Below are 27,931 nucleotides of genomic sequence, written 5' to 3'. Positions count from 1 at the left end.
GCTAACAAACATACAACAATAACGGTTTCTATAGCTAGGAAAAGGTTGTGCCTTGCCTAAACTGGGATGAAAGCTGTCATAACAGTATTAGGAGAGAGAAGCTGATGCGCTCACTGAAATGTGGTGAGTCTGGAGCAGGGGGCAGGCAACACGTTTAGGTAACAGGTGGGACTCCATGGTTAGTATATAATGTATTATTTGTAGCTCACATACCGTTTTCAAGGAAGTAGGTGCGAGTTACATGCGCTTAGCGTCAGTGGAGGAATGTACGTGTGGAAACAACATGAAGCGCACAGTTTGCATGTCACCAAGGAAAAAGAGCATAGAAAACTGAAGTAAGCAATGTGACCAGTCTAAACTACCAAAAACGCTCCAGAGTAAAGAGAAGCTCTGATGAATGGACCGCAGGATGTTTTCTGGTCAGGATGGTCTGAATTACAGCTTCAACCTGAGCGATGATCGGGGACTGGAGGACATGCCGGCGGGAAGGGGGAAGCTCTCCCCCACGGGTTTCGTAGTGCTGTCCGTGGTGCTGGGCTTCATCATGACTTTCGGCTTCCTGAACAACTTCGTTGTCCTGCTTCTCTTTTGCAAATTCAAGAAATTGCGAACACCGGTCAACATGCTGCTCCTAAACATCAGTGTGAGCGACATGCTGGTGTGTTTGTTCGGCACCACTCTCAGTTTCGCCTCCAGTATTCGTGGAAAGTGGCTCTTGGGTGCAGCTGGCTGCAGCTGGTACGGCTTCATCAACTCCTGCTTTGGTAAGCTCAGTTACGTTTCCAAACACTGCAGATGCCTGAGAAAAACACTTTTTCACACTCATATGTTTGAGGAAAGTAATTGCAGCTATCCCTTTGTTAGACAGAGTGCGCCTACTTCTTTTCAAATACCAAATGACGTTTGTTTTTCCTTATGAATAATTTTGGAACCTAGATGAATAAAGAGGGCTCTTGACTTGATTGCCAGAAAAAGGCAGCCCTTTATTGGGACGAATCATGGTTTTAAAAACATTGTCTACAGTTCATAACAACCAGATATTAAATGCGTATATACCTAAAAAAAAAAACTAAAAAAAAACTCTCAAATCTCTGACAATTGACATATTTCCATACTTTCACAGCATATAATCTTAGTACAACATGAGGTTGCAGTACAACAGGCACTGTGGGGACTGATGGGGATTGATGCATTAATGTTGCACACAGTGGAGCATGGCATTCTCTCTGCACCCCATCTGTTTAATTACTTACTGAGGTAATTGAAGATAAACAAGAATAATGTTATTTCTATCAGCTGCTTCTTTGTTGGAGGTACAAAGGGCACAAAAGGAGCCTGAACCTGGTGCATTTAAAGTGGCAGCTGAGTTGTCATGAACATATAAATGTTTTCATGGATTAAGAAAATCTAAATTTAAGTGCATAAGATGGAAAGCCTGTGGGGATGAGCAGTCACTTTTATAATGATTTAAAAGTTCAAGATTGACAAACCAAATGCATTTTATCCAACCAGCACCATTCACTTTGCCTTGACCTTTTTTTTAACCAGCTACAAAATCCTCCACAGAACATGAAATGTCAGATTTGTGCAGTATATTACCTCATCACAATGACCTCTCACAGGCCCCTTTAAAAAAAGAAACAAACATGAGAGGTTTTCCTTTAAAGTAAAAGCTGATTGTTCAGGGCAAAGGTCCACTTTTCCTTATGTGAATAAACTCCTTTGTGCAAGGAAGCATGCTGGTGTCTATGTTGTCATATGTGACTGAAACACCTGTTTGTCACACAGAGAAGAATTCTAACCAACATTCAGTGACAGTCTGTCAGTGCATCCATTAGAAGGTGGCATGACAATCAATGAAATTGATCTAATCTAACAATGTCTAAATCACATGACCTTTGACCTGTGAAGTAAAAGGAAATTACTAATTGATTCTTGTAGATGTAACCAACAGCCAACGTATCTTTATAATGAGCTACAGATACTTGGAACTTTCCAGTTCGTATCAAGATGGCATATGGTCTCATGTCCTATATCTAGGAGGTGAAAATGTTGTTGTACTGATGTCTATGTTGCCTCAGGGCACATTAATGCAACTGCACTCAAGACAGAAATGTTCCATTTAAAATCTGACTGGCTGGAGACACTGCTCAGTAATGAATCTACCTATTATTTACTGGATTGATTGATTAGTGTTTGGTCAAAAAAATGGTGAAACATGTTAGTCGCTGTTTCTCAGAGCCAAAGGTCTTCAAATTGTTGTCTTTTTTGTCCACAAACCAAATATTTTGAGTTTACTATAATAGAAGATTACTCATTACTTTTATTTGATCATTTTTTTAAATTATACATACATACATGCATACATACATGTGTCTTAAATGTGAGTCTCTCTAAGGGAAACAAATTTGTAAGGTGGTCTTCAAACGAAGGAGGTGATTCATCTTTCCATAAAGTAAGCAGGGGTTGAGAATAATTATTAGGCTAATGAACATTCGACTGTAACGCACATGACGCTGCACTACAGTGACATCTGGTGGAGAGCCCGCCCCCCCCCCCCCCCCCCAACCCTCCATTTCTTTATCTATCTTTATAACAGTCCTTCCAAGCTAAAAGTGTGTTGAAAACAGTAAAATATTGATCAATATTTTCTAATATTTTGAAGTTTTGAATAAATATAAGAGAGATCTAGGGTAACGAGTCGAATTCGAATATGCTGGCTTCAATTTGGATCCATCGAGAATCCTGTCTTCCCATCGACCATAACACAATGTTTAGCATTTGAGCAGACCAATAATAATACTGGAAATTGGGGAGACCTAGACCTCCCATGGATTCTGGCTTCATGAGAGTGGATAGGCTAATTCATGGTTTTTTATTGCAGATGAATTTTGAAATATTTTTGTTCGGAGATTTAAGAAATGATGTAGATAAATAACAAGGTAACTCTGATGTTCAAGTTGTCTCTTACATGTGACGCCAACAGTTCGATCACCATTGCAAAGAGCAGAGGTGATAGAGGACATCCCTGTCTGGTTTCTCTAGTTAAAGAGAAGTAGGCAGAAGAAATGTTATTGGTTATATCAGCTACTTTAGGACTTTTGTAAATTGATTTGATCCATTCTATAAAATTATAACCTACCAATTAAAATGGTGCAGGACAGAAAAGAGAAAAGGCCATTCAACCCTGTCAAAAGCCTTCTCCGCATCCAAGGAAAGAATTAGAGAAGGCTTCTGGCTGATATTTAGGTGGTTTATTATGTTTAAAAGTCTCCTGATATTATCAGCGGTGTATCTCCCTTTTATAAAAGCTGATTGGTCTGCATGAATTACTCATTACTAATGATTAATCGATTATTTAAAATAACTAATCAACCAATCATCGCAGTTCTAATATTGTCAAACAGTTTTGCTAAAAAAGGAAAGCAGACTAATCTAGTCATGCTAGAAAAACTTAATTAAGACACTTTGTATTGTTTCAGTTTACATGTAACCCAAATGTACTGAAGCCTCCCTACACACCCAATGACATTTACCTTATTCACAGAGGACTAGATCAGAGCTGTTGATAGAGAGAGTTTAGCCAACTCCGTTTCATCCGTTCTGTGCCATGATTGGTTCAAGGGTTAACACGTGAATTACAGGCGCCATGTTGTCACTATAAGTGCATCCCAGTTCTCACTGACATTAATTGAGACGACAGGTGTATATCAAATGTAACAAGTTATTAAGACAAATTTTAAAATAAAAATACTGTGCTGTTCAGCTTATGGCTGCAGCTAAATTGTAGTTGTTGTTTTTGTCACCAGATCATGTCATTTTGTGGTATTTAGCCTATGGGAGAATACAATGCAGTGTTCCCCAGTCCTGCTAATCCTGAAGCATAGTAGACCAGTGAAACATGTGAGTGCATCTAAAATGACCTGGATGTGTTGGTATGGGCATCAATGTGGTGTGTATGTGTGTATTGAAAAATTAATATGTGTGTGTGTGTGTGTGTGTGTGTCTATGTAATTGTGTGTACAGATACAAGTGGAGAATTGATATGGTCTTGCAGGTCTGCATTTATAGCATTACTGTATGTCTAAATCTCTCTCTCTCTCTCACACACACACACACGCACAGACACACACACACGCACACACACACACACACACACACACACACACACGCACAGACACACACACACGCACACACACACACACACACACACACACACACACACACATACACACATACACTTTCATACATGCACAAATATGCATTTGCACGTACAGGTTGTTAAACTCAATAGAATATAATATAGGCTACCATAAAAAAGCTGTATAAGCCGTACAGCTGTATAGGACCTCATGCTGGGAAAAACACTTTTCCATTAAAGACTGGTTTATTTGAATGCACCAGTAGCTATTCATTTATAAACACATATGTTTATACTCCAATTTACAGGCAGTAAATTGCACATATTAAATCTGAAGCAGTCTGTCGGGTTAATGGTAGGTAAACCTAGGTGAGGTCATGATTTGCTTAACTGAACTGGACCGGTATAATAACTCAGACCAGGTTCAGGTTATGCTATGAGTTTCAATTAAAACTTTTAAAAGAAGACAGTCATTTTACATATTTAATACAGTGTATAGCTGTGAGCTTACTTGAGTCCCAAAAACTCTTCATCAGAGCTGTCACTGTAAGGCTCAAGGTGTGTGTGTCTGTCTGTGTGTGTGTGTGTGTGTGTGTGTGTGTGTGTGTGTGTGTGTGTGTGTGTGTGTGTGTTTGAGAGAGAGATAGAGAGAGATTAAGATATAATGCTATAAATGCAGATCTGTAAGACTCTATTTTTATCTGTACATACATACATATGCATACATACACACAGACTAGTTGTAGGAATGTCAATATATAAACTGTACTGTTCTCATGCTTGTTCATATATTTTTCCTCTTTGTTGTTTCCTCTCTTTTTATTATTATTTTTAATGTTTCCTCCTGTTGTCACAGTTTCACCACCCTCTGCTTGTCTCAGTGTATGTTTTATTGTATTTCTTTTTGTATCATGTTTCACAGTGTAATGTGATGTTTCACCAATTTTTAACAAAAGCATATTGATTGAGGGATGGATATTTTATGAATAGAACCGGGATTTAATGACTCCAACATTAAACTACATACAGGACTCGACTCAACATTAACGAGACCAGGCATATGTCTTCTAGGAATGGGAATTATTAACATTTTATTCCATTATTGATTCTGCTTATCAGTCAAATTTTTGATGAATTTTTTAAGTGAAAAAAGAATGCCTACACAGGGGTTGTTTTCCTATGTTTCCTGTTTATCAATGACCTTGCATGCTGATGAGTATATGAAACATAACTGTCTGGTACATAAGATAAATGGTCCACAACCAAAAGTTGACTTCATTAATCAATTAATTAATTAATTTGAAAGCATCATATAGTCTCCTTTTATGAGAATAACAAAATGAGCGAGAGGAGGGATGATCCATTGTGTTATTAATGTCATTTCACCAGCAATAGAGAACAGCCTCTGTGCTTCACCAATAGCTCCCTGGAAAGCCATTGTTGTCCAAGACACTGAGTCCAGACTGAGCACCGAGTTCTTTTTTCTGTTCTCTTTTCTTTTTTTCACCTCAGAGTTGGTTTAAGGTTTTTAATACTGCAGTGTGTGTTGGTCAGCCGGTCTTGTTACTGCTGTCTAGAGGCTGCACTGACTTCCTGTCAACATCACATGTCTGGGCATCAATGGAGGAGTTGATAAAGTTGGAGGCCTATGATACCTTTGTATTGGACAATTTGGATCCAGTTCTCAACTGGAACTGGTTCTCAATTTTCATTCATAGAAACTTATCTGTCATCAGAATGACCAGACCGCAAATTTGAAAAAACACTGACCACATGCCTTTTGCATGCATTTTGTTAGTTAATTATGTCAACAGTTATAATGCTAAAAGTCAAAGTAGTGACTGTTGATGTTGCATTGAAAGGGCAATACATAGAACAAACTGAAAAGTCAAGGAACTCCCAATTTAATATAGGCCTGTAACAGCTAGCTAGGTAGCATTGGTTTTTCACCTGGTCTCATTAAATGTGGGTAACAAGTGAAACAGCTTCACCTACTGTACCTGTTCCCTGAAGTGATTTTATGTCATGATTATTATCAAAGTAATACAAATTCAAAGGTATCTAAATGCTGCATTAAGTTCTGTTGAGATGAAGTTGTGACCTGACATGCTGCGGTAAGCACATTGTCTCACTTCCGGTTGCCTGTGTTGCTGTGTTACTGGTAATGATTTTGCTGCTCTCAACCCTGTTCATTTATCTACATCTTCAATAATGTCACAAATTCTACTTAACTCTACTCGCCTTATTTTAATGACTGTCTTGCTAATTGTTTACACGATATTTAGATCTGCTAGTTACTTAAGCTTAGCAGTAAATGATGACACTCATCAACGCCTATTTATTTTCTTTTCTTCTTTATAATGATGCCAATCGTTGATCATCATGGTTGCTTGTACTTTTGCTCAACATAACCAACTACCCTCATGACATCTCTACAGTTAGCCATCTGGAATACAAAAGGGTTAAATGGTCCAACCAATTGCCCAGCCTGTTTACGTTTCCTCCACAGGAAGAATATTGACATAGCTTTTGTTCAGGAGTCTCATCTTAAGGCAGCTTATGTGCATTATTTTACTAATAGGTTCTACTGTGTAGCAGCATCAGCTTCTTTTGTAACCAAAACCTGTGGTTCCCTTATCATTTTGAAACACTCCTGTTTACGCCCCTAACCAATGTGATGAAGACATTTTCAATAACCTTTTTGCGACACTTGGAGATTAGCAGGACTATGCCCTCGTCATGGACGCTGTCCTAGATCCTAGTTTAGATCACTTAAATCCAAAGGAACAGTGTTCCCATTCCCAAATCTCAACATCAACTTCTTTGTCTCCTATTATCTCAGACTAAAACGTAATAGATGGGTTCAGAGTGATTAACCCTTCAGCTAGACAATACTGCTTCTTCTTCAACATACATACATCCTACTCACACAACGACTACATTTTCATTTCCCCACACATTTCTGAAATACATTGTGCAAAATTATTTCCTTGCCCATTGTCTGAGCACTCTGCCATTTTGGTCAAACCTGCCTTACTAAAAAGACCTACTAAGCTAAATTTCTTATCCATAAGACAAGGAGAAAGTATAACTTTAGGTCCCAAGACCTAGTCATCTTCTTGCTCACATACTGAGACCCAATGATGAATCTTCCAGTATTTCACTCTCACAATACCACCTCCAAACGCAATGAAATTACCAGTGAATTCAGTAACTACTATTCAAAGCTGTATTCTTCTGAAGTCCCCCTAAATAAAGGCAGATGTGAACCTTTTTTGCAGAACTTAAATCTTGCATCGTTGCCTAACCTTGTGCACTCTCATTGGATGCTAAACAGGCTTGGCGATTGTCTGGAATGGAACATTTATGGATAGTACTAGATAGATTTTGGCTTGCTTTCTCCATTTCAAGGGGTCCAGGCTGGAAAACACATCCTCTCACCCTTATTATTTGCTCTTTTGCTGCAAGTTATTATCCTGAACATTAAAACAGCACCCTTAGATTTCCCCCATCACCTTTTATAATATATCACCATCACATATTAATTACTAATGATATTTTATTGTATATAGACAATCTTAGACACTGTAAAAGAATCTAGTGTTGTGACAATCAATAAAATCAACTGGTCTACAGTAAGTCATCACCACTTCTCCTCAACTCATTTCTTGTCCCTTCCACCATATCTTTTCACAGTCCAGTGGTTAAGTCCTTCAAATACAAAGGTGTGGATATCTTCCCCTCACTGAGGGTATCTTAAGTAGATTGGAAGCTGATGGAAAAATTATTTTCTCCCATTTTGCCCACAAGCATGTATTTCTATTATAAATATCCATATTTAACAAATCAAATATGTTACTCCCTCGATAGCCCTAGGATTACTGGGATAAGATCCATGGCTTAATCTCAAAATTCAGAGCCAAATGTCTTTGCTTTAAATTGTCAACTCTGCAACATTGCAGGCTCGAAGGAAGATGTATACTTGGTTAATCTTGTTAGACCTCTCCTCATTGTTTACAAGACTTAGTTTACTTTAATCTTTCTCCTTAACACTCCAAATCTAAACCAAGTCTTTCCTTTAACAACTTGGCACACTGTACACAAAGCCATTCATTCTCAGTAAAGAGGTATACCCATAGTCCCATTTTCCACAATTTTGGTCGTCTTACCAGAAGGATCCTGTTTCCATTTCCTTTGACATCTGTAATAAGGAAGGTCTCAGAATGTTAAATGATTTGTGAATATCATTCAATTTACTTGATCCCCAATTTTTCTTAATCTGCAATTTAGATATTCCATGTGTGCTTATAGTGTACCCTGGGGACATTCCTTAAACACCCATGTGTCGTTGGACGTAAGTGCTCATTCAAGACATTTTGCCTCTAAGCTCTATACCTTACTGAACTCTTCTTATGGTCCTCTTGCTGTTTATCCGGTATGGGAAAGAGATCTTGAGGTTGATAGGTTTACTGTCTGGAACAATTTGGATTGCACATCTCAAACCCTAATCACAAACTTTTTCACTTAATGTTACCTGGCTTAGATGTTCTCCTATCTGTCATCTAATTACTTTTGGCCTTTTGAGCTCATTCATGCATATTTACTGGGAGTGCTCTGGGGTGGCTTCATTTTGGAAAGTAACATCTTCTCCCCAGTGATTTCTGATTTTTAACAATACCTCATCATTGTACCTGTCAGCCTCTGAAGTTCATATCTTGTTTGTTTGTTTATTAGGATCCCCATTAGCAATTGCGCTGGGCAATAGCTACTCTTCCTGGGGTTCACACATTATACAAAAATGCAATACAAAGTAACAACATTCAAAGCATACAGGGAAAAAAAGAAAATAAGAGAACACACACCAAAAAGAGGAAAATGAAAGAAAAAAAGAAAGAAAAAAGAAAAAGAAAAAAAAATGTCATCCCCCCATCAGTTCAGGATGAACACGCACAGCAGTCTCTGGGCACATCATATTAATCCATATTTTACTTGTAGGCCTGCAGCAGCAAGAAAAAAGAAAAGAAAAAACATGGATGCTCCAAGGTGGAATCCCCCTTGTTCAGTTATATCTTTTCTTCTATCTATAGCTAGAATGCATGGGGCTAGAGACTACCCAGGCATGGGTCTCTGAAGCAGCAGATGTGGAAATAGTTGCTAGATTGAATATGTACAAGTCTGGAATTATAATGTATCTAAGTACGCTTTGCTGTATTGTTGAATCTAGGTACTATAATGTAGATCTACTGAAGGATAGGAGGCAAGGGAACTGGCTGCCACATGGGTGAGAGGGAGGGATGACCTTTTTCATTACTAGTGGGGGTAGTTATACTCAAATACTTTTTGCTTGTTATTACAATGAAAAATGTTTACTTTTCCAAAAATGAAAACAATTCATAACAAAAAATATTTTAGATGCCACTTGCATATATTGCACGGACACTTGTACATATGTGGGACAACGAAGCTGACTGAATTCAGGAGGTATAATTGCCTTGAGGGACAGAGAGTCTGGCAATAAGAACATGAAGATACCCTCACTCAAACTTAATGTCAGGCAAACATTTAATAAGAGAAAAGGTAATTTTTTCATTCTCTTTAAATAAATCTCCCAACCACCACCTTCACCCTGTTGTATTTCCTTTAGATGAGATATGTACTATGTAACACCAGTGTTTCTGGTTTGACTCTGACCATGGACCTTTGTTGCATGTCATGTCCCTCTCTGTCAGTTTGTTTCCTGTCATCCAGTGAATGTTTCAATGAGAGCAAATATCCCCCCCAAGATTTGTCTTTACAGAATCTCCTCAATCAAATCACAGAATTTGAATCACTTCCTTGTCTCTTGGAATTGGTTTATAAACTAATACTACTACTACTAATTACGATAATAGTTTCAAAAATCATGCATAAGATAAAATACAAAGAACTTTACATTAAAACATGCTATACACATAAACATCTATGCCTTTTACTGCAGCATGGAACTATTAGCAGGTTCTAGCAGGCAGGCTTTATGGAAAATCACCTGAGATCCTTTTGCACAGATTGTTGGAGCTTTTACAGTTTACGGTGTAGGAACTTCAAACAACAGGGTGCTCAGTTTTCCTTTATTGGATAGATTCATTAACACAGTTGGTCCAGACATGATGAAATGTTGATGTGTTGAATATACATGTCATGTATTTTTAAGCAGCTAAAACATGAACGTTGCAGATGGTTGAAAAATAATTTCAGTAAAGCTGAGGTGAGAATAAATAGATGCTACAGAAATATAGAATAAAAACTGCTTGTCTGCTGGATTCCCTTCGGCAGAATAGGAGGCACTGCCAGTACAGCACATCCATCAGTCACATTTCGGTAAACAACCTTATCTTTTCAAGCTATTCAATTAAAGCTAATTATGATACATGAGAGTAAAATACAGAGTTGATTGGTGGGAATGTACTGCTTTGTTTTTCATGTTTCACACAGACACAAAACTGAGTGGAGTAGTTGTTCACTGTAGTATTAATGAGCTATTCTGTCCTGTCATGTTATGTCATTGTAATTTTGTATGAAAGTATTACCTCATTGTATTTTCATTTATGATAGATTTTACCACAATGGATTTTCAGAAAGTAACTCTTAAAGCCAAGAGAAATGCTTGCAGTTGTGCAATGTGTTTTCTTTTTCAGTTAAATGGTTATACAATAATGAATTCACATTTTCAGTCGGGATGTTTTACAAATGCTGTGATATAGTTGATGACATCCAAATTAAATCCATATTAATTCCAGTCAGACAAACTAATTCCATTATTAACTCTGCCTGTCAATGGTGATGACTGTCACCATTGTGTAATAGTATTAGCTTATTTCCAGCTGGTGAATGATGTCTTTGGCACAACTAGCTTGAAACACATTAAGATAATAAAAATGTTGCCATGCTACTACAAAATGTAAAGTCCTGTAATCATTATTTTTAATGAAACTACAAATTTGAATTCCTTCAGTCTGGTAATGATATTCCTTAGAGAGAGACATAGGGGTGGAGCTAGCAGAATGGGTGAACACAGCAACCTGTTTTGTTTTGTTAACTAGAAACATACTAAGAATATGTCAAGCCTTGTATCAGCCCAGAACATACAGGCACCTCTCTGAAAATGACCAGGTAGAAAGAACCTTACTCTTTAACAGTAACCACAAAATATGTTCAAAGACAGGCTCACAATTTTTCAAGTCTGTCTTAAAACAAAAGTCAGGTGCCCAAATGAACATTGACACATGTTTTTTCTTGTTTGAATCATTCCTCCTGTTCATACTGATCATTAAGTTGACTTACGTGCCAATATGAAGCTTCAGCCAACCAAATTAGTTAAATCAAGTCTTTTAATAATTGGAAATACAGGAAAACAGTGTTTATCGAGACACAAAGATGCCCTTTTTTCCAGCACTGTACTGTGACAGAAATAAAGAAGGAATGCTTTAATATCAAGTTAGATGCTAACAAACTTCTTTCTGAAGTGGTCTGTGATGTGGAGCAGCCATGTGATAGCCACAGAGACATAAAGGAGATATAAGACGAGAGAATATTATAGGCTACAGTAGGTGATGTCACACTGTCGACTGCAAGATGAAGATGAAGATGAAGAAAGATCCTGAGGCAGCTGTTGGAGTGAGAGGACTTTCCTATCAACTACTGAAATGTAGGCTATAATCATACAGAACAGACTTTTGCATCAAGTTTGCTTTAGTTATGCATTTTATTTTAGATGATCATATTTCAACTTCAAATTCATTCAGATATAAATATAGATATAAAATTCCAAGTCAAATAATTGCTTCTCCCCTGTGAAGATAATCTGTTCATGGCCTCTGTGACAGGTCTAGACCAATTTCATTTGTAAATTGTAAGTACAGATAAAATTATGAATTAAGTTACTTGTACATGCCTATTAAGGACAAATCTGTTCATACAAATGGTTCTAGCATGAGGCCCAAAGTGTTTTGACTCTATACTGTAACATGTCTGACATGGAAGAATAATTATGTGGTTACAGTGCCTTTTATGAGTATTTTATGATCTGCAGCCCCTTTATTTAAGGTGTCATGTTTAGGCAACTAAAATGAAAATGTCAATACAGAATAGATAAGGAAGCATTAAGAATATGGCCCAGTTAAAATGTCAAGCCTTAAGGAAGTTTGATACACACTCCTAGTTCCAGCAGGAGTCAGGGCTATCTTTTCATGAAATTGAAAGTGCTTGAGGGCTATGTGACTTTCACATTTTGGGCATTTTAAACAGACTTTGCAGGATATAAAAACTATCCTCCACAGGTGTATAAACACATGTCACTCATATATTTGTTAATGGTACCATGTTGAAGAAGAAAGAAGGCTCTCAAATTGAGTATACTACTACTACACTTTACTGTTCACAGAAGTGTCTCTATAATGTGATTTTGGTGTTGTCCCACTCCTCATACAGCACTTGAAGCCTTAAATCTGGTTTTACTTACACACAAGTCATGTCGAGTTGAGTATGTAAGGGTTCAGTAATTAGTGCTCAGAGTGGACATCGGAACTGAGTACACACACTCCTGATAAGTCCTTTAGGGCTCAGGGCTGTTAAAAGTGGTCTATGCATGAGTTTTTGAACCATGTATGCAAACTTTTTTGCCTGCAATTAAGAGGATAGGTAGAGTAAGAGTAATGCTATGTTTGTGTCATATTAAAGCTGTCATAATTAGGAGTTTCTGACTTGTAAACTGAATTCACGTCAAGATCCAGGTTTTAATTACTGCTGGTACACGAGGAGTTTTCTGAAAGCTCTAATATATCCAACCTGAAATCCAAATAATTATGGAAACTTCAGATCAGCCAAAGACTGAAGTTCAGTATAACTAAACTCAAATTTAATGGTTATGGTGTTATATTCTTAATGGTTAGTGTTGCGTAGGACGTGAATGCAGTATTAATAAGAGCATGTTTGCTCATTCTTGACCAAAGTGGTGAATTGCCATGCTACTGGCATTATGATTAAGGTGTAAGATCTGCATTTACTGTTGACAGGATTCCAGATACAATCCCCAGTCTTCAGCTTTCAAATCAAGCTGTCTGTATGCACACCAACCTGTCAACTCACTCATCCAATGCAAGCTACACAGTGCTACTGTTTGCTGTGCCATAAAAATGTCCCAATACCTCCTTCTTCTTTGGTGCTGAACATAAACACACTGTAGGCTGGTAATCTGTTTGAACAAACAACTGTTGTTTTTTCTGGACAGGAAAGTCTTTGCACAACAGTAGGAGCAAGAACGAGATGTCAGACGCGATTTGTCAAGTTAAAGTTCATCACAGTGGGTTGGCAGCACAGTTTGTGTGATTCTGCACATGCACGTTTGCCTTTTCTTCCTTTAAAATTCACCATAGATGCACAAACCACCTTGTTAGCGAGCTGCAGGTAAAGTAACTTCAAAGAGAGAGATCTTTCTTTATGGATAGATCTTAACGTCTCTTTAAGTGACATTTATACTGTAGGCTGACACTTCTATAAGTGAAGGCTGTATCACCTGACACCCTGCCTTTCCAGCAGACTTTCTATCTCTATTAATTATTTCTGGAACATTTTATGTAAAAATGTTAAATGTGTGATTTGGAGAGAGACACATAAATATAAGATTTGAACAAAGTTTGCCTCGTCTCTTTATGTCTTTGGGTGATTTCACTAGGTGCTTTACATTTCTCACACAGTTCAAAAACATGCAGGTTTGGTGAACAATCAACTCTGCCTGTGGGTGTGCATGTGTTTTTCTGTTCATACAGTATAGTATATCCATACACAGACTAGATAAGCTATTAAAGCTCTGTTTGAAAGGCCCCATGAAATGAAAAATACATTATCCCAGTTTTAATCCGGTGTCCAGTCCCTGTCTTTTCTCTTCCTGTAAAACAATTTCAATTGTTTGGTGACTCATACTATCCACACCAGTCATTTAAAACTGCACTCTGTGGATTGAGGTAGCTAACAATGTGTGTATTAACAATGTGACTGTGGTCTAATTCATTCATCTCCCCTTCACCCTCCTCCTAATCTAACAACAGGTGAAGAGCTGTGTGTGGAGCTAACAGTCTTTTGTAACTCTGTCTCTCTCTGCAGCTCCGTATCGTGCCAAACTCTAAGGCTCACCCACTGTGTAGCTGTCCAAACAAATGTGAAGGATTTGGTGTATATCCATCTTGTAACCGTACATTACACAAATACTCTGTTTCACTGGGAAATACATCACAGCAAAAAAGCTAAAGACACTAACTTATATTTCATAGGGCCTTCAACCTCTAACAAAACATAATTAATGACGCGTAAAATGTAACAAGTACATAAACCTGGCTTGAGATGTATTCTAAAAGTTCTTTCCATCACTTTATGTATGATGCATCAAGTCCTCTGTCTGCCTGGTTTGAGTAGTTTCTGATCTCAGGAAATCCAGGATGTTATGCCCTATAACCCAATATTCCTGAAATGTCAGATGGAATTATGGAATATGTTGAACTATAGGTTACTGCAATATAACCACTTTCTATGTACAATGTAAAGGACTTGTTGTTACAGACTTGTCATAGCAAATGTTGGTCATGATACTTTGGAATAGGAAACATGAAAAAGGTCAAGAGCTCCAAAGAGAGGAAGATGCAGCAGATGGGTTTTAGGGTTAGGGTTGAACATGTCAAGCAGTGGCATGGCCAGGTCTATATGAGATCGCATTTACTGTATCTGCTTGTCACGGCACTGGTAAAATAATTTGTTTTACTTTAGGTCTAATGCATGTAATTTCCACTGAGCCTGATGGCTTATGACAGAGGAGACTGTCCCCCCATGAAAGACAGACTTTGCCCCAGGAGACCACTGATCATTTCTTGCTTCCAACTGTGAGAGAGACCGTTTAAAAAAAAAAAACCCTGCCCCCTAACCTTACTCCATGGTTTTTATTGTAGCCATGACAACACGTTGTGTTGAAAACACTTGAGAAAACACTTGTGTTTGCACATGGCCAAATAATCATCATGGTCTCAACAAAAAGTTGCTCTTTTCCTTCACATGCAGCACACCATTCTCATGCATCTAGGCCAATGGTTCATATTACATAAGCAATATAATGCAATGTAATGACAAGCTGTAATTATGAATTGTAAATATATATATAGTAAATAAATATATACATACTGTATATATAGTATATAAATATATATACGGTAGTACTTGATACACTGCCGATTTTGCAGGTTTTCCCACTTACAAAGCATGTAGAAGTCTGTAATTTGTATCATAGGTACACTTCAACTGTGAGAGATGGAATCAAAAACACAAATCCAGAAAATCACATTGTATGATTTTTAAATAATTAATTTGCATTTTATTTATTATTAAACATTGCAGTAAAGCCTGTTTCATGGCAACTCTGGTTTTAGTATGCAGCTAGCTGCTAGAGTACATCTTCATTGCATTCCAGTGATGAGCAGGGCCTTCAGCTTTGCTTTTATACAGTTGAATTGACTTTGCGTCCCCAGTTGAGAAAAATAGTTTTTGCTTCATACTTGCCTATTCTTGCCACACTGTCAAATGATCATAGTGAGCTCAGATATACTGTAAGTACAAGATGACATATACCTTGAAGAATAGTATGAAAGTGTATTATAAAAATGCTGAGAAAAATAAGTGCATGTTGGATTTGGCAATGATGAGCCACATCCAATTAATTACTCAGCGATCATTAAGTGGAGTGACATTGAAGGTCTCAGCATGCATCAAATGAAGGGCTTCAAAGAAAGAATCAGCTGGGGGATAAGAGGAGGGAGAGTGGGGATGGAATGGTGTTGCTTTTGTCACCCAGTGTGATATTTTGAGACTGTCCTTCCAAGAACAAGACTCAAAACCTAGTATATGGCTGGATGGTGTATAGTGTGTATAATGTTGACTCCTTTAATTAAATCCTTTAATTAAATGTTCATCTGCAATTTTGAAATTTTAAGCAACATTTGGTAACATTTTTTTTTAAAAAGGGTTATAAATAAAGCTGCAATAATAATACTTTCCACTCATATTTTGGGGAGTTTGATTTGAAAGAGAATTTATTTTAACTTTAATTGTAACTATTCTAACTATCTGACTGACCAATGGTGTATCTTCATCAGTCAGTGACAGACATTCAGGGTTATAAGGCTGGTCTGTCATTGGTCCAGCCAAAAAAGATGGTATAACTAGTTGTCCAGAAAATTACGTGAGTTTAGTTCAAGCCGCTATACTTCAGGGATTAGAACATTTTAAAATGGCAAACCGCAGTTCATTTTCTCTCTTGCTGGTTTCTCTTATCAGTGACTATGGTCGTTCCGTAACTGTACCCAAGTGTGTTATTGTTGTAACTGTGATGACACAGATCACAGATCACATGACTGTTATTGTAACCCTGTTGCCCTGCTGATAGGGGCAGCAGATCAGAAAACACTTCCACATATTGTTCTGGAGTGCATGGACTAACTACGCATCTTATCTTTACATTTTGAGGAATTGTTTGTGATCCATTTTATTTTAGATCAGACACACTAATCACACAATCACTTTTTTAGTATTTTCAATAATATTAGTCTTTTACACGCCACTGTCCCACAAGATCTCTTTTTTTAGTATTTTATAGTGCCCTGTTTCTGATGGTGCTCTCTTAGTATTTTTTCTGCAACATGTCATATGTTTGTGTGTCTTTTTTGATGCCAAAGACAACTTTCCACCCTGGTTCACATTAAAGGTGTATTCTATTGTATTCCAATGTGCCAATTACTTAAAGCAGTCTTTTCTCGCCCCTCTGCCTTTCTCAGGTATTGTGTCACTGATTTCTCTGGTGATCCTCTCGTACGATCGCTACAGCACTCTGACTGTGTACAACAAACGTGGGCCAGATTACCGTAAACCTCTGCTGGCTGTTGGGGGCTCTTGGCTGTACTCCTTGCTCTGGACGGTGCCCCCTCTCCTGGGCTGGAGCAGCTATGACATAGAAGGAGCAGGAACAAGCTGCTCTGTGTCCTGGACGGTTCACACAGCCCAGTCGCATTCCTACATCATCTGCCTTTTCACTTTCTGCCTGGGTCTACCTGTCTTGGTGATGATCTACTGCTATGGCAGGCTGCTATGGGCCGTCAAACAGGTAGAGAGACTCTGTGTGTGTGTGTGTGTGTGTGTGTGTGTGTGTGTGTGTGTGTGTGTGTGTGTGTGTGTGTGTAAATAATTTTTGCTGAAAAAAATTGCTTTAATTGCCCCTACACCAAAATTATCTTTGCAGTACCCAAACACAGGGCTTGAGAGGTAACCAAAAGTTTGTAGTTTTGCTGATTCACAGCAGCTGCAGTCAGCTTGAATTAATTTCAGTTACAATGATTTGAAAATGGTGTCAAGTCTGTGAGGTGGAAAAAATGATTCATGAATCCAAATGTCCTTGGAAACCACATCAAAAATGAATATATGGATGAAATCTTGCACCACAATGAAAAAGGGTGATAGCTAGAGCTAGGTTCCCAGACATTTTAGGTTTTTTATTTCCATCCATTGACTGCACAGCTGAAAACACACCTGACAAATTGTGTTAGCGTGTGCAGCTATCTATTGTTGAAAGCTGGGATACATTTGAAAAGGTCTTCAGGCCGTTCCACCATCCACATGTTCCACTTGGACAAATTCAACCCATAGAAGAGCCTCTTAGACAGGATGGCCCATGAGTGGCTCCCTTGCAAAATCTCACACATGTCACAAACAGATCGTAGGGTTCTAGGGTTGACAAATGACACAAAGCAACGATGTGACATCAATGCAATTTCAGCAAAACTACAATGACGTTTGATTGAGAGGTTTTCTGGTTATATGTCAACAGTAAATATTAAGTTTAGATGACAGTCCATCAGTCAAGGAGATATCCATCACAGCGGAGTCGGTACCATGTGTGGCCATGGTCACACTAGCTTACAAACTGGCTGGTGGGCTTTGGAATATAAAATAAATTCACTTCTTTAAGTTGTTTTTAGTGAAGCAGGACGGGGGAAGGGGCTTACTGTAGCCGCTCTAAAGCAATCAACAGTAGTCTTTTCTGACTGCTTTATAACGTAATAAAAAGAGCAGATACTGCTTTTGCACAGCGCTGCAGAAAGGGTTGATATTCTTATCAGTCACAGATAAAGAGGCATGAGACTACTGAGAAACAGAATATCTTTAAAATACATGAGATAAAATGAATGGGTAGTATGTGTATTACTTCCCAAAATAACTTACGGACTGTACTGAACCAAAAAAAAAAGTTTTGGGGAGAGACTTTTGTTTTCCTTGAGTAAGCTCTTGCAGTGATTTAGATTTACACTCAGAGTAGAGGGGGTTTACAGGGCAGGGGATTATCACAGCATTATGCATCAGAAAGATCAGCTACTTTGGCAAAGCCTAAGACACTCAGACATCTCCTTCTTTCTTCAGCTGTTTAAATCCGATGATGTTTTTCATGATGTACTTCAGAACTTAGTATTTAAAGTACCATACAAATAAAGATTATTAAATCATTAGTAGTAAACACACACAAACTCAAATGGCCAAAAAGAAGCTTCTAAGAAGGGGGAGTACATGTTGACACTGCTGTCAGGCCTGATTGGAGAACGTTCCCCACTTTAACTGTCATCAGCAGACTCCTTTCCTCTGAGCCAGATGGCTCTTCCCTAAATAAATCTTATTCTCTGTTTGGAATGACGTTGTGGTATCAATAAGCAGCTTTCACAATGAGCTCTTCATTTATTACCTTAATTACCTCACATTAGCTGAAACAGTTTCATTTCAATTCCATTAGTTTCATTTTATCACTCTTTGAAACAATTACTTAGTTATAATTGTGATTCCACAAACCATTCCTAATTCAGAAGACCTGGTAAGACATGTAGTTTCTTTGCAGTTTTTACGTGTACGTCCTTATCTTTTGAACTCAGAAAGAGAGAATTAGAAAAGCCGTGACTAATGAGCAGGAAACCATGGACATCCTGTCACAGTAAGGTTTACAGAGGACATGTGAAGCAGGGACATGGCTCCAGCATCTTTAACCCTTACATACTGTTCATATTCTGACTCATCATAAGTCTCTACACCAATTTACAGTCATAAATGCTCCATCAGTCATTAATAAATGTTTAATTAATCTTACAGAAGAAAAGTCAAATTTGTAAATTTGCAAATATAAAAATGTGTATCAGCTGCACACTTTTATTTTAAATGATGCATTTTTTATTATACGGTGGGTCAAATGAGCAAAAATCGGGCTAAAAAGAATGTGTATAGGGTGTTTTTACAGCTCTCAAATGTACAAAAAAAAGGTCAAATTTGACCCTGAACAGTATGTAAGGGTTCAATTAAAACAGTTTACTGATGGGCAGTAGATATGGATTTACAGCATTAGGGTCATTATTATGTAGCTCAGTAAAGCTTTTTTCTTTGATGGGTAATATATATATATTTTTCTGTACACAGAATTTACAGAATCAAAAAGTGGTCCAGTAAAATTCTTTTTGAGGAAATGTCCAATCTCATTCATTTGTGCAATCAGTTTTCTGAAGCTGGTCCTGGGCCAATTTACTCCCCAGTTGTCATTAGTGTGAGTGAGAAAAAAAATGGTCTGAATGGACATTTTAGATTGATGTGCAGTGAGCAGGGAAAACTCTACAACTCTTAATTTTCCACAATAACAGAAGACAGGCAGGAGGGCTGAAGATTAAAGAAAAGCCATTTGTGAGTGTATTGATCGAAAGAGGGGTGTTAAGATACATTTAATTGGATTAGGATAACCATACAGTTAGATGGATCCTAATAAACATTACTCAAGAGACAAGTAGTGAAAGTAATTTGTTAAATGTGTTTCATGGTGAATGGTGTAAAGGATTTTTTAAACTTCTGCATCGATTTTTCACAAAGACTCATATGGGGATTTTCCCATAATAGTCATTCTGTGTGCGTACTACAGACATACTGCATTCAAATCAGGCTGAATCACCAATTGTGAAGCTGCTTCAGAGGCCTCAAAAGCCCCACGTTATCTGCATGTCAATTGGTTTTTGTAATCTTATTAATTACAAATTTATTAGGAAATAGAAGGATGGTCCTGCATTATTTTTTAATCCTAGGGCCTCTGTCTTGCAAAGAACCACCTACAAAAATGCAGTTTTAAGACCTTCATTGTTGCAACTTATATTGTCCTCACATAGCTAATAAAACCAGGAGCAAGGTGATGTCATTTGGCACTTGGAGTGTTCTGTACTCAATGGGTAGCTAAAGGCTATACAAACAAAGCACAAGGGGTAGGAAGAGGGTCATTGTTGATGTCGAGATCCTCATTCTTCTTGTTGGTAAGGGTATTTATTCATGACTCTAGCTTTATGTTGAGGGTCATTATCATACTTGGGAGCAATCAGATGCCTCCTTGATGACATTGCATAATGGATAAGAATCTAGACATCTAAAGCACCTAAAACATTTGCACAGTACTGAATATATTGCAATGGCGGTTTTCCATTTCTTCTCTCTACTGCCTAGAAACTGGATGGAATTTAAATACAGTATTTTTTAAAAAGAATTATCAGTCATCAGGAGGCAATCACACATCCATACATTCTTTTGGGGTTCCGGATAACAGCTCATTTTCCTCCTTACAGTGCTTTTGTTATTGCTGCATGATAACAAGCTTGAAAGCAGGGGCTAATAAAAAAACATTTATAATTGATGCCTTCCCTGAAAGACAGATAACACATTCATTATAGTTTTATTTCCTTCATATTTAAATGATCAGCATTGGTTAGTCATTCAGCATCCCTCAGCATCACCCTCTCAATTTTGAGCGTCAGAGCATCCTTGAATGCACAAATAAGGACCGTTTGTGATTCAGTGCTTGTAAATGTTGCATTAATTTTTTATGCTTTCAAGTTCAAGACTTTGAAGGTTGAATTTCAATGAAATCATCATCTGCCAGGAAGGTTGGAAATTAATCAAAAGAAACAAAAAAACGGCGGGGGGGGGGGAGGGGGACTCGAGAGTCGAGAGGCCTTAAGGAACAAGGAATGTAAACTATCAAAAGCAATCTCAGATCGATGGTTTTACTTTTGTATCATTAACTCTCTCTGACTTTATCCACAGGTGGGTAAGATCCGAAAGACTGCAGCCAGAAGGAGAGAGTACCACATACTGTTCATGGTTCTGACCACAGCAGCCTGTTACCTGTTGTGCTGGATGCCGTATGGTGTTGTGGCCATGATGGCGACATTTGGACCACCCAACATCATCAGTCCCGTGGCCAGTGTGGTGCCCTCACTGCTGGCCAAGAGCAGCACTGTCATCAACCCTCTCATCTATATACTTATGAACAAACAAGTGAGTTTACAACATGCTTGTAATTGTTTGATGCTGCCTAAATGAAAAGTCAGAGAATTTGACATTTACAACAGCTTTATTTACACAGTAAAAAAAAGACAAATTACAACAGCAGAAATCATACAAATGGTCTATTTAAATATCAGTTCAAGTGTAGTAAGAAGACAAATCAAAGTCAAGAGGAACACCCTAAGGCTGTTGGGAGTGAAACATGACCTTCACTCTTATTGTGTTCACTCATGGATGTTTCTTTTTTTCATATCCTCTTTTCAGGGACACTGCAAGAACTTGCAGGAGGGGAATGTAAAAAATAAAACTTAAATGTTAACAATCCTAAGAGGCAGTGTGGTGCAGCATTTCCCACTGAATAAAAACAATATGTAAAAAATATGCCTCAAGATTAAAGAGTGGAGAGAAAGAGGCTGTGAGGGCAAAACTTTATGAACAGAGTTTTTTCTCATCTCACCATTCACCACTGGTCAAATATAAACTTAATGTTAAAAGTTGTGTGCAATGTCCTTTATTTAAAACTGACAGTAAAATTGTCCTCTTAACCCGGATTAAAAATGTTATTAAATTCTGCCTTAAGCATCTCAGAAATAAACAATAGCACCTTAGAAGTTCCACTATTACTGAGTCCTTATCCCATGTTTAACCCATTCACAGAGACATAATTAAAAATAGAATTTGGCACAATAATAAGATGCGAAGTTATCGTTGCCAGAAGGCATTGCACTTAATCAAGTGCCCTAAGAAAACTACTAATAGCTGCACCGCAGCTGAATATGATTTCCCTGTCCACAAGCATGCATTAAAATCTGCAAGACACCACTTAAGGAAAAATGATTTAAAAAAATCTTATAACACAATCGTCTCACACAACATTAATGACAATGGTGTCTACTTGCAGCACAGTACAGCACAGACAGTTTAAGACTCTTAGCCCTGATCCTGATTTGCATGCTCTGTGCATTGGAAAGTAAATAAAATTATTAGAAATATCCATGTACAATATATTCCGTGTTTTTGCACCTTCAGTGTGTTACAATCACAAGCAATAAAACATTTGATTGTTTATCTCAACAGAGAAACATAAACCTACAGCAGAGCTGAGAAAACTGCATGATTTGAAAAGAATACTGAATCTCTTTAAGCTTAAAAAAATAAAATAAAATAAAAACTGCAGCTTTCTCTGTAACAGTTGTTGACTTAATTGGGTTTCTATTCCAAGAATCTTTTAACTGGGCATCAATCAATCAATCTGAAACTGGGGCTGGGTATCAAACCTCTGTACATTTTACATTACATTTTTACATGAACGAAATGCATCCACAACATCAAGTAGAGTCTGTCGAGTAGGGCTGGGCGATATATAGTATACCTCAAGACCACTAACATTATTTCTCACTCTCTGATATCTCTTGGTGTATTTGGCCTTAGTGGGATATACTGTAAATCAATAAGAACAGTTTTATGCCAATTTTGAATCTACTAACGTTTTGCATCAATGTGATGAAGTAGCAATGCTTGTCATGTATTTAATTCACTGAATTAGTCAAACACAGTCATTCCCGTCTGCTTATATTTAGACGAAGTTTCTCAATTGAATTTCAAGAAAATTTACTATAACATGATATACAGTACAGTACCATGATACAAGAAATGATCCATATAGCCCATCCCAACAGTTAAGTATCAAAAATGCCCCCAAATACTTGGTGTGATGCTTTCTATAAAGGTTTTTAGTTGTTTTTTTTAATCTAATGTAGAAAATAAGGTTTTCTAAGGTGTGTTGTTTTATTATGAGCTCAGATTTTGTATTTGTACTGGTATTGACAAATTCTGAATGATACCCAGTCCTAGTCAATAACAAGCAATACTGAGGCCCAAAATCGAGTACTATAACTACTATTACTACAGAGCCACCTTCCTCAACACACATCAGACAACTCAAAGCAACATTCTGAGACATGTTTTCACATCTTATATCAAACCACTACCAATTGCACTAGTACATTTCAGAGAATAGCACACTTTGCAATAACAAAAATCTCTGTTATAGGCAAGATTTTTCTGCATGTCTGCAGCAAAGAGCACAAACAACCGTGCTCCCCACACTGAACAAATACCTCTAGACCTGGCCACAGATGTGGCACTGATTCACTGTAAAGATAAAAAATCATCCTAGCCGGAGATGAAGTAAATCTGATGTTATTACTAGTTCACATTCCTCTTTTATAATCATCTCCACTCTGAGCTGTGGACAGGTACACACCAATATTAGAGGATTCAGGAAATATGAGACATTTATAGTTGTAGGAAATGAGCTTCAAACAAAGGAAATAACCCTGCAATGAGCTGCACATACACAGAACATACTTCAGCAGTGAGCTGGAGGTGGGGGGGGAGGGGGAGGGGGGGTTTGGCCATAAAACGCAGTGGTAAAATTACATTCAATAAACAGTGAACTGATCATCGAAAGCAGGGGCTGGTGGCTGCTGATACAGATCACTTCAGCAATATCAACTGCTCCGCACCTCTCTTGGCAATTAAACTCCATGGTACTGCAGTCCCGCCACAGTATGCACTGCATGTATCTCAACTGTCACAAGGCAACCCAAGGAAAGTGTTCAGTCGACCACTAGGCACAGGGTTACGGCTGTACTGAGCACCGGTTTGTTTTGGATATCCATTTTACTTACTTTGATTTAATAATGCTTTCAGTTACAATTACTGTACTGCAGGTAGGAGGAATCCAAAAACAACAACCAGTGTCTTCGTGTGAGCATTAAACTGAGAGGCTTGTTGACACTGAAAGAGCAATCCATGTGTATAAGGAGTGACAACCTGCTGGTTGTTTAGCTGGCATGCACAGCAGAATGATTTAGTATTGAGCTTAACAACATCAGTAGTCTGAAATAAACCTCATGACAGCACAAAACACAGCTTCTGATTTTCCCAAGATATCAGAGGAATGTCAAACCTGCTGCAGATGTAAAACAGTCTAACACTAAAACTGCCTTTTAAACTGTGTGTTCTGCATTCGTTTCATGTAAAAGAGCATGTGTATATTCATGAGTTTGTGTTGCGTTTATGACATTCAGCGTGGATGAGTTCTTTGCTTATTCACAACCCTTTGGACCAGTAGAAAAAGAACAAAAGTCACAAATATCCACCCTTATAGACAGTGGCATTTCCTTGAAGTGGAGAACCACCCAAACTATTGAAAAACACAGATATTACACCATTGAAACACACCCAGTTATTAAAAATGAACTTGTCTATCTCAAAACACAGATCTGTTGCTACCCTAGTCAGCTCCACAGCTAATGTGGCTCAGCTAAAGCAGAGTCTTTTTCAGACCCATCTTGGAGACTGTTCCTCCCAGTCTCTGGTCAAGGGAAACATCTTGATGAAAACAAGTTCTTACAGAGGCCTCCATGTTGATCCCTCCCTGAAGGGCTATGGCTTATGTTCTTCACCGCTCTAATTTGAAACTTGTAATCTCCAGCCTTCTTGTCTCCAGTGGCTTTATTGCACCTCTCCCTTAGTCAGCCAAAAAAGGCTGTACTGTACGTGTGATGCCACAGAGGGTCAGGTTTCATCTCTCATTTGTCACAGTTGACGGTGCTGAAGCCTGGAAGAGTGACCCGTCCCTTCATCTTAAGGTCACTCTCAGGACCTGTGTTGATCCGCTGGATCAGTCTCTTCTCAAACAACAAGGGATGATAGGCACCCAGTGTACAGGCAATATCGACATAACGCTCATGGTAGTGGCACAGGTCCGTCTGCCTCAAGGAGGGAATGTACTCGTACACATGCACCTGCTCGCACAGCGCCATCATCATGAGGATTCCTGCAATGACAACAGAGAGAGAGATTAGATCAGGTGTTCATGTTCAAAACAACTTACTTTAAAGCTTGTTCACTAGCAACTAGTTTATGGAGCCTTCAAACATCCCTAAATCATATTAAGTTCAAAACACAAGTGTAGTCACAGTGGCAAATGATGGTGATGGGAGCTGAAAGGCTGAGCCAGAAAATAACGATGAGTAAAAGATGCTGAAAGGCTCTATGGAGCAAAGGGGAACTGCAGAGTTGGGTGATCATTGTTGGATCGTCACTATGAGCCACCCCTTCAACAGACCATCATGTGATCCATTGTTAAATACAGAAATATTGATTAACAACTGTTACCACAGTTTCCACGTCAACCGTAACATGATAGGCATGGCAATTCAGTCTGATAATTAGGTCATGAAATTTTGGCTGATTCAGGCAATTCTTAAAGTGCTGGATTGACTTTGATTGATTTCTGACCTATCTTTCAATTTACTTAAATGAAATTGTAACTGTAGGGTCTTGCAAAGTAAAACAAAATGTTTACAGCTTACTACAAAAGTACACTGGGCCTAACTTGCAGGTAAATATTCTCAGTTGGGGAAATCCAATTATGAAACAGTCTTCCTGACAATTTGCTACACACACTTTTGGTGGAAGTAAGGGTTAGGGTTAACCCTGACTGAATGCACTTACAATGGGTAGTTCTTGGGTGCAAATGTGAAGTTAAGTTGTGCTGAAAAAGAGCATGTATGCTCAGCAAAACCTCTTTTAGATGAAGATAAAAAATAGAACTGAATACATAATATATGAAGACGGCAAGTTTTTCTGCCTCAGCAGGCTCTGCATGGTACATTTCACACTGTGATATGTTGCTATCACAAAGAGCAGTCAGTCCCCGCAAACATTTTGTTACCTTTCATTGTTTTTTTATTCCACCTTGCTTTGTACCTCGCTGTTGATTTCTGTTTATCATTTTCTCTCTGATAATTGTTATTCTGCTCACACTACATCCTTGTCCAGGGCTGTTCTCCAGCATGATAACTCACAATAAATAACCAAGCCAAATTCTCCCTGCAGTGTGTTAAGCTGGTCATGCTGGCATGTGTTGAATTACTTAGCTACAGCTTTCACTATGATGGTTCTGTTCGTGAGCCAATTGGCCCTGCATCCTATTCTTAATAAGATCCAGAAGTTTGACCACCTAATTTTCCTCAAACTTTCCTTTCTAGAACTTCTAAAACATATTAACACATAAAATATGAATAATTCAAAATAAACTCATTAGTAATGATGTACACTAGAAACCTTGCTAGCTCGCTAGACACAATCCCACAAAACAAATGGCAATGAATACATTTTTTTCAAGTAAGATATCACACTATCATGGGACATTTCTGTTTAAAGTCATTTTCATTTTTCAAAAACAAAAAGGTTTCATTTACTGCATTCATCTTCATTAATGTGTCTCACTGTTGTGTAACAAACAGGGTTGAACAAGCCCTGCTCTGAGGGTACAAATGAATTCTAATGCAAATGGATTTAGTTTGCATAAGGTGAAAAAAAAAATATAGATGTCATCTTGACTCATTCCTTTTTGATTTTCAGGAAACACCAAACAAGCATTTATTCTTTAGGGAGCAGCTCTCAAAACTTTCCAACTAATGTGTTAAAATACCTCTAAAGGTTAAACTAACCACTTGGAGCGTTAGGGGCCGTATAAACTAACAGTGCAGCAGACTATAAGGGGACAATTTTCTCTTCCCGAGCGGCACAACCAGTTGTCTGTAAGAACATGAAAGTGCACTAAAGCCTGACTTCTTCAAACTCTGAGCAGACTTGTACCACCAGTCTCTCTGAGAGTGTAAAACCGGGTTCATTCATTCTACTGAAGATTCAATAAGTTTGTGTAGGTATGTTTTTACACCGTATTTCTGTCCTTCTCATCCTCAGTTCTACAGGTGTTTCCTCATTCTGTTTCACTGTGCTCACTGGTCAGCAGAAAATGGCAACACCTCGATGCCCTCCAAAACCACAGTAATCCAACTCAACCGTAGAGTCTACAGCAACACAGTGGCCTGCACTGCCCAGATCTCCACTGATGCCCTCCACCAGTGCAGCAGCACCCCGGCCAGCAAGCACACAAACCCCCCGGAGCTTCCGACCTGAGCCGAACATCCTCATGACATGACCAGACAGAAAAGAGTCATGAAGACACAGGAATAAATCAACTTTAAGGCCACACCTACAACATGAACTATAGAAGAATAAGGACTAAAGCATTTCAAAATTAAATGTACTTTACGTATGAGCTTGTGTTTGTAAAGAAAGGATTCATTTTGTGTCACAAAGGTTTCAAGTTTTTTTTACGTGTACAAGACGCAAAAACCGTGCAAAAAATATCTGTAGAAGTGTGTTTTACATTCACAATATGATCAAATGTATGTGGACAACAGAACATTACAACCACAAATATCTTGATGTAAAACCACGGGCATTAATAAGCTGCTATAACAGTGTTCTCTTCTCAGCAGGTTTTGG

General features: G+C 38.1%; 1 protein-coding gene across 1 annotated transcript; it reads left to right on the top strand.

Annotated features, from left to right (window-relative positions):
- The first annotated feature begins 397 nt into the window (after positions 1–397).
- On the top strand, positions 398–27,559 carry tmtops2b (teleost multiple tissue opsin 2b). The gene is made up of 4 exons (XM_053328417.1): positions 398–764; positions 16,990–17,315; positions 21,317–21,550; positions 27,344–27,559. The coding sequence occupies exons 1-4, from the start codon at positions 398–400 to the stop codon at positions 27,557–27,559; spliced, it is 1,143 nt and encodes a 380-aa protein (XP_053184392.1).
- The last annotated feature ends 372 nt before the right edge of the window (positions 27,560–27,931 follow it).

This window comes from Scomber japonicus, chromosome 11, assembly GCF_027409825.1.
Source record: "Scomber japonicus isolate fScoJap1 chromosome 11, fScoJap1.pri, whole genome shotgun sequence".
NCBI lineage: Eukaryota > Metazoa > Chordata > Actinopteri > Scombriformes > Scombridae > Scomber > Scomber japonicus.
The sequence above is the reverse complement of the archived record's forward strand: the minus strand, read 5'-3'. Positions and strand labels throughout refer to the sequence as shown.